At 37.7% G+C, this 12029-nt stretch overlaps 1 protein-coding gene across 1 annotated transcript in view; it reads right to left on the bottom strand.

The window, feature by feature from the left end:
- The window catches only part of LOC140171275 (uncharacterized), a 30491-nt gene extending 21406 nt beyond the window's left edge, over positions 1-9085 (bottom strand). Inside the window, exons 1-2 of the mRNA XM_072194505.1 lie at positions 8887-9085; positions 6101-6198 (exon numbers count right to left, since the gene is read on the bottom strand). Coding sequence (XP_072050606.1) covers positions 6101-6198; positions 8887-8903 — 115 coding nt within the window. The 5' untranslated portion in view covers positions 8904-9085. The remainder of the gene's footprint in view (positions 1-6100; positions 6199-8886) is intronic.
- Between the last annotated feature and the right edge of the window lie 2944 nt (positions 9086-12029).

Below are 12029 nucleotides of genomic sequence, written 5' to 3'. Positions count from 1 at the left end.
CATACGTGTGCCACATATGAGCCCTAGTGCCCTTGTAGTTTCACAGCTAACCTTGTCAAACTGTTGCCCCTTTTGGGATTAAAGGGGTATTCAGATTTTTTGATTTTTTTTTGTTTTTTTGTATGGAACATGTTTGTTGCGATATTTGAGGAAGAGGCATATTATTAATTAAAAGTATTTGATTTTTAATTAATTAATTTATTTTAATTTTTTTTTTTTTTATATTGATAGCCCTTTTAGAATATGGGGTGTCATGATGGATTAAGAGTGTCATGGTGGGTTGAGGGGGCTAGGGTGGGAAACACAGGCATAGATATTCGTGTTTGGTCAAAAATCAAAAAATCTGAATACCCCTTTAATCCCAAAACGGAGTGTCCCTTTAATGGCTGTTCCATCACCCTAACACCCACTGACACCCCATATTCTAAAAGGGCTATCAGTATTAAAATTAATTAATTAATTAAAAATCAAATAATAGCCCTTTAATTGCATTTGCTGTGTAAACACTTCAGGGCGCTCCGCCTTAAATAATGCAACAAACACGTTCCATACAAAAAAAATATAAAAAATAAAAATAAAAAATCTGAATACCCTTTAATCCCAAAAAAACAACCATAACCCCCTTAACCCACCATGACACTCTTAATCCATCATGACACCCCATATTCTAAAAGGGCTATCAGTATACCAACGAAAAAAATTGAAATAAATAAATAAATTAAAAATCAAATAATATCCCTTTAATTGCATTTGCTGTGTAAACGCTCAGCGCGCTCCTCCTTAAATAATGCAACAAACATGTTCCATACAAAAAAAAAATCAAAAAAAAAAAATCAAAAAATCTGAATACCCCTTTAATCCCAAAACGGAGTGTCCCTTTAATGGCTGTTCCATCACCCTAACACCCACTGACACCCCATATTCTAAAAGGGCTATCAGTATACCAACAAAAAAAATTAAAATTAATTAATTAAAAATCAAATAAATTGCATTTGCTGTGTAAACGCTTGAGGGCGTCCCTCCTTAAATAATGCAACAAACACGTTCCATAGAAAAAAATCAAAAAAAAAATCAAAAAATCCGAATACCCTTTAATCCCAAAACGGAGTGTCCCTTTAATGGCTGTTCCATCACCCTAACACCCACTGACACCCCATATTCTAAAAGGGCTATCAGTATACCAACAAAAAAAATTAAAATTAATTAAAAATCAAATAATAGCCCTTTAATTGCATTTGCTGTGTAAGCGCTTGAGGCGCTCCTCCTTAAATAATGCAACAAACATGTTCCATACAAAAAAAAATCAAAAAAAAAAATCAAAAAATCTGAATACCCTTTAATCCCAAAACGGAGTGTCCCTTTAATGGCTGTTCCATCACCCTATACTGAAAACCTATCTGTGTACCAAATCTGAGCCCTGTAGCTACTTTATTTGCTGAGAAACGGCCGGCCCTTTGTTTTAACATTTGGGCCTCTGGGCCCTAGCCTTAAAAATCTGGGGCCATAATTGGTAAAATGCATATCTACAAGTTCGGGCCCATACGTGTGCCACATATGAGCCCTTGTGCCCTTGTAGTTTCACAGCTAACCTTGTCAAACTGTTGCCCCTTTTTTTTAACATTTGGGGCCCTGGGGCCAATAATATATGACATATGGGGCTCATGTATACATGTAAATATAGAGTACTCCTGGGGCTATCAGTGCACCAACTCAGGGCCCTGAGGCTGCTTTATTTGATGAGAAGCGGCATGCTTTGTATTTTTACATTTGGGCCCCTGGGGCCCGTGACCTTTGACCTATGGGGCCAAAATGGGCAAAAAGGCACATCTATGGGGTAGGGCCATTAAGTGTGCCAAATATGAGCCCTGGGGCCCTTGTACTTTTGGAGATAGCCCTGTTAATATGAAGGGTGAGAAGGAGGAGAAGGAAAAGGAGAAGGAGAAGGAGAAGAAGGAAAAGGAGAAGACTAAAGAGCATAAGCAGAATATCTATGCCCTGTTCCACAGGCATAGATAAAGACTAACTAGATGGCACAGTTGTGTTTGACCAAACACGAATATCTATGCCTGTGTTTCCCACCCTAACCCCTTAACCCACCATGACACTCTTAATCCATCATGACACCCCATGTTCTAAAAGGGCTATCAGTATACCAACGAAAAAAATTGAAATAAATAAATTAATTAAAAATCAAATAATACCCCTTTAATTGCATTTGCTGTGTAAACGCTTGAGGGCTCCTCCTTAAATAATGCAACAAACATGTTCCATAAAAAAAAAAAAAAAAAAAAAAAAAAATCTGAATACCCTTTAATCCCAAAACGGAGTGTCCCTTTAATGGCTGTTCCATCACCCTAACACCCACTGACACCCCATATTCTAAAAGGGCTATCAGTATACAAAAAAAAATTAAAATTAATTAATTAATTAAAAATCAAATAATAGCCCTTTAATTGCATTTGCTGTGTAAGCGCTTGAGGCGCTCCTCCTTAAATAATGCAACAAACATGTTCCATACAAAAAAAAATCAAAAAAAAAAAAAAAAAATCAAAAATCTGAATACCCCTTTAATCCCAAAACGGAGTGTCCCTTTAATGGCTGTTCCATCACCCTACACTGAAAACCTATCTGTGTACCAAATCTGAGCCCTGTAGCTACTTTATTTGCTGAGCAACGGCCGGCCCTTTGTTTTAACATTTGGGCCTCTGGGCCCCTAGCCTTAAAAATCTGGGGCCATAATTGGTAAAATGCATATCTACAAGTTCGGGCCCATACGTGTGCCACATATGAGCCCTAGTGCCCTTGTAGTTTCACAGCTAACCTTGTCAAACTGTTGCCCCTTTTTTAACATTTGGGGCCCTGGGGCCCATAATATATGACATATGGGGCTCATGTATACATGTAAATATAGAGTACTCCTGGGGCTATCAGTGCACCAACTCAGGGCCCTGAGGCTGCTTTATTTGATGAGAAACAGCATGCTTTGTATTTTTACATTTGGGCCCCTGGGGCCCGTGACCTTTGACCTATGGGGCCAAAATGGGCAAAAGGCACATCTATGGGGTAGGGCCATTAAGTGTGCCAAATATGAGCCATGGGGCCCTTGTAGTTTTGGAGATAGTCCTGTTAATATGATGCGTGAGAAGAAGGAGAAGAAGGAGAAGGAGAAGGAAAACTAGATGGCACAGTTGTGTTTGACCAAACACGAATATCTATGCCTGTGTTTCCCACCCTAACCCCCTTAACCCACCATGACGTTCTTAATCCATCATGACACCCCATATTCTAAAAGGGCTATCAGTATACCAACGAGAAAAAAAAAATTAATTAAAAATCAAAATTTAATAATACCCCTTTAATTGCATTTGCTGTGTAAACGCTTGAGGGCGCTCCTCCTTAAATAATGCAACAAACATGTTCCATACAAAAAAAAATTTAAAAAAAAAAAAATCAAAAAATCTGAATACCCCTTTAATCCCAAAACGGAGTGTCCCTTTAATGGCTGTTCCATCACCCTAACACCCCCTCACCCCTTAACCTACTGAAACAGCTATCAGTATACCAACCTAGAGCATTGTAGCTGCTTTATTTACTGAGTAACAGCCGGCCCTATGTTTTAGCATTTGGGGCCCTGGGGCCCATATTATGTGCCGTATGGGGCTCGTATATACATATAACAATATAATGCTAAAGATCTATTATTGTACCAAATCTGAGCCATGTAGCTACTTTATTTGCTGAGAAACGGCGGGCCCTTTGTTTTAATATTTGGGCCTCTGGGGCCCCAAGCTTTTAAAATCTGGGGCCAAAATGGGCACAATGCATATCTACAAGTTTGGGCCCATACGTGTGCCACACATGAGCCCTAGTGCCCTTGTAGTTTTACAGCTAACCTTGTAAATCTGTTGCCCCTTATTATAACATTTGGGGCCCTGGGGCCCATAATATATGACATATGGGGCTCATGTATACTTATAAATATAGAGTACCCCTAGGGCTATCAGTGCACCAACTCATGGCCCTGAGGCTGCTTTATTTGATGAGAAATGGCATGCTACGTATTTTTTTGCATTTGGGCCCCTGGGGCCCGTGACCTTTGACCTATGGGGCCAAAATGAGCAAAAGGCACATCTACTGGGTAGGGCCAATAAGTGTGCCAAATATGAGCCCTGGGGCCCTTGTAGTTTTGGAGATAGCCCTGTCAATATGAAGGGTGAGAAGGAGGAAAAGGAGAAGAAGGAAACGGAGAAGACTAAAGAGCATAAGGAGAACTAGATGGCACAGTTGTGTTTGACCAAACACGAATATCTATGCCTGTGTTTCCCACCCTAACCCCCTTAACCCACCATGACACTCTTAATCCATCATGACACCCCATATTCTAAAAGGGCTATCAGTATACCAACGAAAAAAATTGAAATAAATAAATAATTAAAAATCAAATAATACCCTTTAATTGCATTTGCTGTGTAAGCGCTCGAGGCGCTCCTCCTTAAATAATGCAACAAACATGTTCCATACAAAAAAAAATCAAAAAAAAAAAAAATCAAAAAATCTGAATACCCCTTCAATCCCAAAACGGAGTGTCCCTTTAATGGCTGTTCCATCACCCTAACACCCACTGACACCCCATATTCTAAAAAGGGCTATCAGTATACCAACAAAAAAAAATAAAATTAATTAATTAAAAATCAAATAATAGCCCTTTAATTGCATTTGCTGTGTAAACGCTTGAGGCGCTCCTCCTTAAATAATGCAACAAACATGTTCCATACAAAAAAGAAATCAAAAAAAAAAAAAAAAAAAAAATCAAAAAATCTGAATACCCCTTTAATCCCAAAACGGAGTGTCCCTTTAATGGCTGTTCCATCACCCTATACTGAAAACCTATCTGTGTACCAAATCTGAGCCCTGTAGCTACTTTATTTGCTGAGAAACGGCCGGCCCTTTGTTTTAACATTTGGGCCTCTGGGCCCCTAGCCTTAAAAATCTGGGGCCATAATTGGTAAAATTCATATCTACAAGTTCGGGCCCATACGCATATGAGCCTTAGTGCCCTTGTAGTTTCACAGCTAACCTTGTCAAACTGTTGCCCCTTTTTTTAACATTTGGGGCCCTGGGGCCCATAATATATGACATATGGGGCTCATGTATACATGGACATATAGAGTACTCCTGGGGCTATCAGTGCACCAACTCAGGGCCCCGAGGCTGCTTTATTTGATGAGAAACGGCATGCTTTGTATTTTTACATTTGGGCCCCTGGGGCCCGTGACCTTTGACCTATGGGGCCAAAATGGGCAAAAGGCACATCTACAGGGTAGGGCCAATAAGTGTGCCAAATATGAGCCCTGGGGCCCTTGTAGTTTTGGAGATAGCCCTGTCAATATGAAGCGTGAGAAGGAGAAGAAGAAGAAGGAAAAGGAGAAGACTAAAGAGCATAAGCAGAATATCTATGCCCTGTTGCACAGGCATAGATAATATCTATGCCCTGTTCCACAGGCATAGATAAAGAGCATAAGCAGAATATCTATGCCCTGTTGCACAGGCATAGATAAGGAGATGGAGAAGAAACCACAGGATGGGAAGATACCCTGCATGCTATTGCATGCGGGTATAAGAAACCACAGGATGGCAATATACCCGTCCATGCTTCGCATGCGGGTATAAAAAGACTAGTTTGCGTCTGACGTCATCTGTCAATCAAACTCGAGCACAGGTTGTTTACAAGTGTCGTGATGATATGAGTTGCTGAACACGGCGGTAAAAGCGGGCGCCTTATTGTTAATTTTGCACCTTCAAACATACAAACCATCTCAAAAGTTAGGTCTTTATACTAGGAAACTTTCTTTCGCGAAGGCACCATGTCAACAATGCCTAGAAAAGTTGCTTTTTGCATTGTAAATGTACGTAATTTTTCGCCATTCACTACTATTCCTTTTCTCCGATCAGCACCAGATAAATCGACCTTCCTTACACGCTAATTAACCAATCAAGGATCGTAGAGAATTTGATTGACAGTGACGTCAGACGCAAACTAGTCTTTTTATCTTTGTCTTTCATTATACACTATATAGTTTGGGTCAAGTGATGAACTTACCGTATTCTGGGAATTGTGCTTTGATTGCAAAGGATGACATGAAAGAGCTGTCATCAGCAATACCAAATAAATACTCTGTATCGTTTTTCATCTCAAATCTGTAAAGAAGCAAATGAAAACCAAATACAAACATTATATGAATTTCCATATCAAAAGGATGCACTTGTCGGCTGCTACATGTGTCTGATTTTACATAATAGCTACCATAAGCTATGAATAAATAACAGACTCATCTCAATTAGTGGAGGTTACTTCAAATCAAGTCATATGGTTTTGGAATGTTCTGCACGTTCTGTATTCCTAAAATCATGTGACTTATGGGGATGATTTGAAGTGATTTTCACTTGAGATGCATCTGTTATTTATTCCTAGCTATTGTAAGAAGAGATATGTAGCAGCCGACAAGTGCATCATTTTGATATGGATGTACACATACACATTACATGTATATCCACACACTTTCTATCGCCATCAGGAGTCAGACACCCTTTGGCCTTTTAGTTACAAATAGAGGATGCATTTGATATTTCACTTCATGTAATTCAACTTCCTTTTAATTCCTATGTACTGGTATCTCAATGTTTGAGCATTAATAATGTGCAGACTTTATGTGCATTTTACAAAATGTACCTAGATGCATGATCCTGTGGAACCTAGGATTGCTTGCACACATCAGAACCAGGGATGCACAGGGATAGGTCTTCCTGAAGCTCTATAAATGGGACCAACAGCTTTACTTGACTTCTGAACTATGATATGTTACGCATACACTACTTGTATCTGCAATTGTGCATGTGCTATATGGTATTGTAAAAGCATTGCATGGGGTGAGAAACATTATGGATAAACATATCTACATTTCACTGCCACATACATTTGTACATTGTACATGGGTCTCTTGACATCAATCATGCTATGATTAATTTGGCTTCCTTTGCAATAAAATCTTACAATCATGAATATTTGTTATTATTTGTATTGACAATTGAGAGAGCAAACTTAATTATATATTCCAATATGAACACAAAAAACAAGCATACATGTACAATAATGGATGTGTCCTGGTCTCTGTTGTGGTGTGTGTCCTTATTTAGCACCAACCCACCACACCCCCCTACATGAAACCACCCCAAAACCGGGATGCTGTTGAAGACTATGCAAAAACCGGGATGTTACTTCCAGACTTTTGCCAGTAACGGCGAGGATGTTACATGTAAATTATACAAATTTGTATGACATTTAAGCGTATCAATCGGCGACAAATGTTTGATCACCGAATAATAGGGACACACTCTTAATTTTTTATTTACATTATTTGCAAATTCCACCATATAGCACATATTTATCAAACAGGGATGGTCCCCAGTTTCCACTGATTTTAAAAAGAGGATGCATTCTCAAATTGCACATATTTAGAATTTTAAAACAATATTCCAAAATAATTAAAAACATACATTACATCATTATGTACACCAGGGTTGTTTGATTTAAATCACGCCAATTTAAATCACTTGATTTTTTTAAATCACTGATTTAAATCAACTTTTGGATACAATTAAAATACCTCTATGATGTTACTTCATCTATTGCTAAAATTAATTTTCAAGGTGCAGAATTCAACAGGTTTTTCCCCATGATTTTACCAAATTTTTCTTTGAAATTTTCACATGTAAAAACATGTTGTTGTTTTTGTAAATACCTGGTAGGATTATATATATAATGACTGGCATTCCACTGGTAGTCTTTTGACTTTATCATGGGTATAGCAGTTCTTGGAATAAAAAAATCAAAAAAATTGATTTAATTAAATCAAAAAAATCCGATTTAAATCAAATAAATCTGATTAAAATTTTTTTTTTAAATCAAAAAAACCAACAACCCTGAGTGTACACACCCCCTCTTGTAGATGCTGCCAAGTGTGGAGGTGCGTTTGTAAATGGTTCTAACTGTGGAGGTGTGTGTGTGTTTTGTCACATTCACACTGTGGAGTCTGCTAACAACCGTGGAGCTCCACAGTTGAAGATAACCTCAAAAATGGGGTTTTTGAGCCATAGAGGGGGGTATACCACCTGTCATTTTCTGCAGACGATGGTGGACTACATTATTCAATGTGGCAACAGCCAAAAGCGTAAACAAAACAGACAATATGACGGCAACACTGCCTGCACGTTGGGCCTTAATTATTTTTCCCGGAGCCAAGATCCGTTTCTAGCTCTATTGGCGGGTGGCCCCATTACAGAAAAAAAAATGCACAAAATAAATTTCCCAGTGCAATATTTACATTTTCACATGAAAATAAATAATTTTAAATTCAAAGAAAAAAGAAGAAGAAAAATTGTTATCCACCGCCGGGGATGGGAATCGATCTCGGGACCCTTTGCGTGGGAGTCGAGATCCATAACCACTACACCACGTACACTCATTGACACACGTAGGGGAAATTTTCAGTATATATCGAAACATATCGTGCGTTATTCATACATAAAAAATCAAAAAAACAGTACTTACAATGAGGTTCACTGGCGAACCTCAGCGGATTTAGACTGATAAAATAGTGCTTAATAACATACACGTACAGTTTTGGAATAATTTGAGACATTTTTGTGTTTACGTGTAAAACCAATGACAACGTCAAAATTGAGCCAATCTTGGCCGGCCCCCCCTGATTTTCTGATTAGAGCAACCTCCACAGTATGGCGGTTGCTGTGAGATTTGTGTAAAAAAATCTCCCCAGTTTGAATGTGGGTGTGTGAATCTCCCCAGTTGGAACACACACACATACTCACCTGACAGCATCTGGCATTGCTTTTAGACCCTGTTTTAAAGTTTGATATCCAAGTTTGCGGTGGGAAATGGTCTCCCAGGAGTGATCTGTAGTCTTTGTTGAAGTTATCTATTGGTACTCCACCAATCTTGGAGAACAACACAGCTCTTACATTCCGCTTAACTTCATCACGGATGGCCTCAGATAGCGATGCCATTTTAGTATCTATAAAAGAATTGCACCATATTCAAGTTAGACTTTCATATATTATTAACCATACATTTGAAGATTATTTGTATATTTCTATCAATTTCACATTATTGAAAGTCAGTGAAATGTGGCTTAAAAGACCAAAAGTACAGTACTGAAATTAAAAGAAAGTGCAAACCATCAGAGTTAGTATACGTATTAAACATATTGACAGATAGATATTCAGTTTTAGCAATCAAGAAGGTTTTAAAAACAAGACAGATCCACTCTCAAAGCGAAAATATACGACGGTGAAAAATCTAAAGGCACCAGTTATAGTTGCCTAGAAGGCCTGTCGGGTGGGTCACCAGTGTTTAAAAAGCATACCTAATATTGTAGAAGTCTGCGTGACAATAGCAAGATGTCCTGCAAAATCAGGGTGGCTTGATTTTAAATCATGATTTAAATCGAGATTTAAACCACATGATTTTATCCACACAAAAAAATAACTGATCAATTTTTTACCATTTATGATATATGAAGTTTACTTCTTAAATTGACTGTTTTACTTCATTGCTATGCTGAACTACACTTTGGGATAAATTAAATTTAAATACCTCTTTGATGTCATTTTATAAAAAAAATCATCTTCAAGGTGCAGAATTCAACATAAATAACAAACATATTACAGGCCTCTCCATTTTTATGATGTTTACAATTAACCTTTGCAGTTGCAATTTTACACAGAAATGAATGGTCAATTTGTAACAAAATAAATAATAAGGGCCGCTCTCACCAAATTTAAAGAAAGTTTGGACGTTATACATGTTATTTATTTTTCTTGGCCTAAAATGACCAGTCGACAATTGAATAAAATGAGGTTTTTTTTTTTGTATTATGATGTATTGCAAGGCATGTAAACTTAAATCTCATTGATGCATCTCATTTATGAACATTGCTTGAGAACTCTAGCTACAAATTTGCGTACAGTAGTTACACATTCAATGCTGAAGTCTGTTCATGCTATCCTTTTTTGGTCGGTCGGCATTGAACAAGTAACGGATGTTTATTTATTTGTCCCCATGATGGAATTTGAATGGAAGCTATTTTAATGAATAAACTGCATCTTTTGAGTAAAGATTGCTTATTTTGTACAGTAATTTACAGTGAAAAAAATCCCAACCTACCTTTAATGTTATGCCATTCAAACAATTTATCTTTTTGTGGCCTTTTTATCAGCCACAGCTCATTAAATAGCCCAATGACATCACCAGCTCAAATTACATCTCAATGAAATACATGTACAGTAACTGATGTACATGGTACGATGGCACCAACATTACTCAAGTTACTTTTTTCTAGGGAAATTTATGAAGGGTTTATGGTCTATTGAAGTTATTACAAGTAGGTGCAGTCTAATGTTGATGGACAAAAGTAATACACATACTTTTTCAGAGTCGGGCAGTTCCGTAATCATGTCACACAATGGTCAAAATTTAAAACCTGCTGCTAAATTCAAGAAAATCAGAGCAACTTTATTTTTACCCTGTTTAAATGTGAAAATTGACCTCTTTCTTGTTGCGGATGTTCACTCCTAAAACTGCCATCATTAACCACTTAGTGTTTAAAGTCTTCTTTTGGTTTCAAACAAATAAAATTTGCATATTTTGAAAGTTCATAACTGACTTTCTCTGCATGAGGCATCTTGATAAGTTGATTTTACATCACAGTTCAGTATTAAGAAATTATGTCATTAAATTTTATCGTTGCGGACTTACGAATTATTTCATTTTGTACGTCCGCAACGAAAAAAATGTATGTCCGCAACGGTCAAACATTGAGAAATTTTGACCAAAAGATTAATGCTCTGATTTTTTTCTTTGCTGGTTTTCTTTAGCTTTGTCCGTCTTGCAAACAAAACTGTATCAGTTTCCATTCAAAGATCTGAACACTAAGCACAAGTAACTCAAAAAGTTCACTTCCTGTGAGGAACGGAGGTGTTTTTGCGATGTGTCATGCCAACTGAAAATGGGATTGGAATTAAATTGTCAGGTTTTACACTTCTATCAGAAATACTTCAAATGCAAGAGTTCAAAATACAAAAGCCGGAGCGATTGCCGAATAGGGTGCAACTCTACTAGTCTTATTACAAGAATGCCCTACCCCAACCCTAAACTCCGTAAACAAGGACTGGACTCAAGTCTAGCAAGTTGCACCCTATTCGGTAATTGTACCCAAAAGCCTCAATAATCTAGAAGTTCTGGGTCCTAAAGTCTTTTATGTACTTCCGCAACTACGGGACTCCCCAGTCCAGAACAATATGTTTTAAATCCATACACAGCTTATTTCCATACACAGCTGAGTTAGTCAGTTCAGTGTACAAGTGGTTGTAATGTGAACAGCTCTGTGCGCATAGCACTGTTAGTTGGTGGTTTTCCCAACTATAAAATTGTTTTAATTGTGATTAAAATCACAGGATGGTGGTACATTGTACTTTGTGTGTTCTTTCAATATGTTGTAATCCCGGGGGGGTACTCAAGTTTGGTTTTGGTAGGGACCTGCCGCTGAGAATTTGAAAGTGGACCCATAAATATACCACTTTTTCAAGAAATTTGGACCCATTGATATACCAAAAGGCAAAATTTTCGGCCGAATTTAACCCAAATTGTCTTAGTTTTTACAAATTTTTCCCAAAATTTTGGGAAAATTTTGAAAATTTTGGCTAGATTAGGGAAAAATTGGGCTATTTTCCAAAAAAAAATTGAGAAAATTTTGAAAAAAGGACCCATTCATATACCAAAATAGGCTTTGAAAAAGGGTCATTGATATACCAAAAGGCTGAAAATGCTACCCATGTTTGCGTCACGTCCCCGTATGGTCATTTGTACTGAGTACCCCCCCCCCCGGGGTTGTAATGTACAGTGCTAACATTTGGTGAAAGTTTGATTGTGATGCATTCATGCAGATCATAAGGCC

Source organism: Amphiura filiformis, chromosome 15, assembly GCF_039555335.1.
Source record: "Amphiura filiformis chromosome 15, Afil_fr2py, whole genome shotgun sequence".
Classification (NCBI taxonomy): Eukaryota; Metazoa; Echinodermata; class Ophiuroidea; order Amphilepidida; family Amphiuridae; genus Amphiura; species Amphiura filiformis.
Note: the sequence above shows the minus strand (reverse complement) of the source record. Positions and strands in the feature narration are given on the sequence as shown.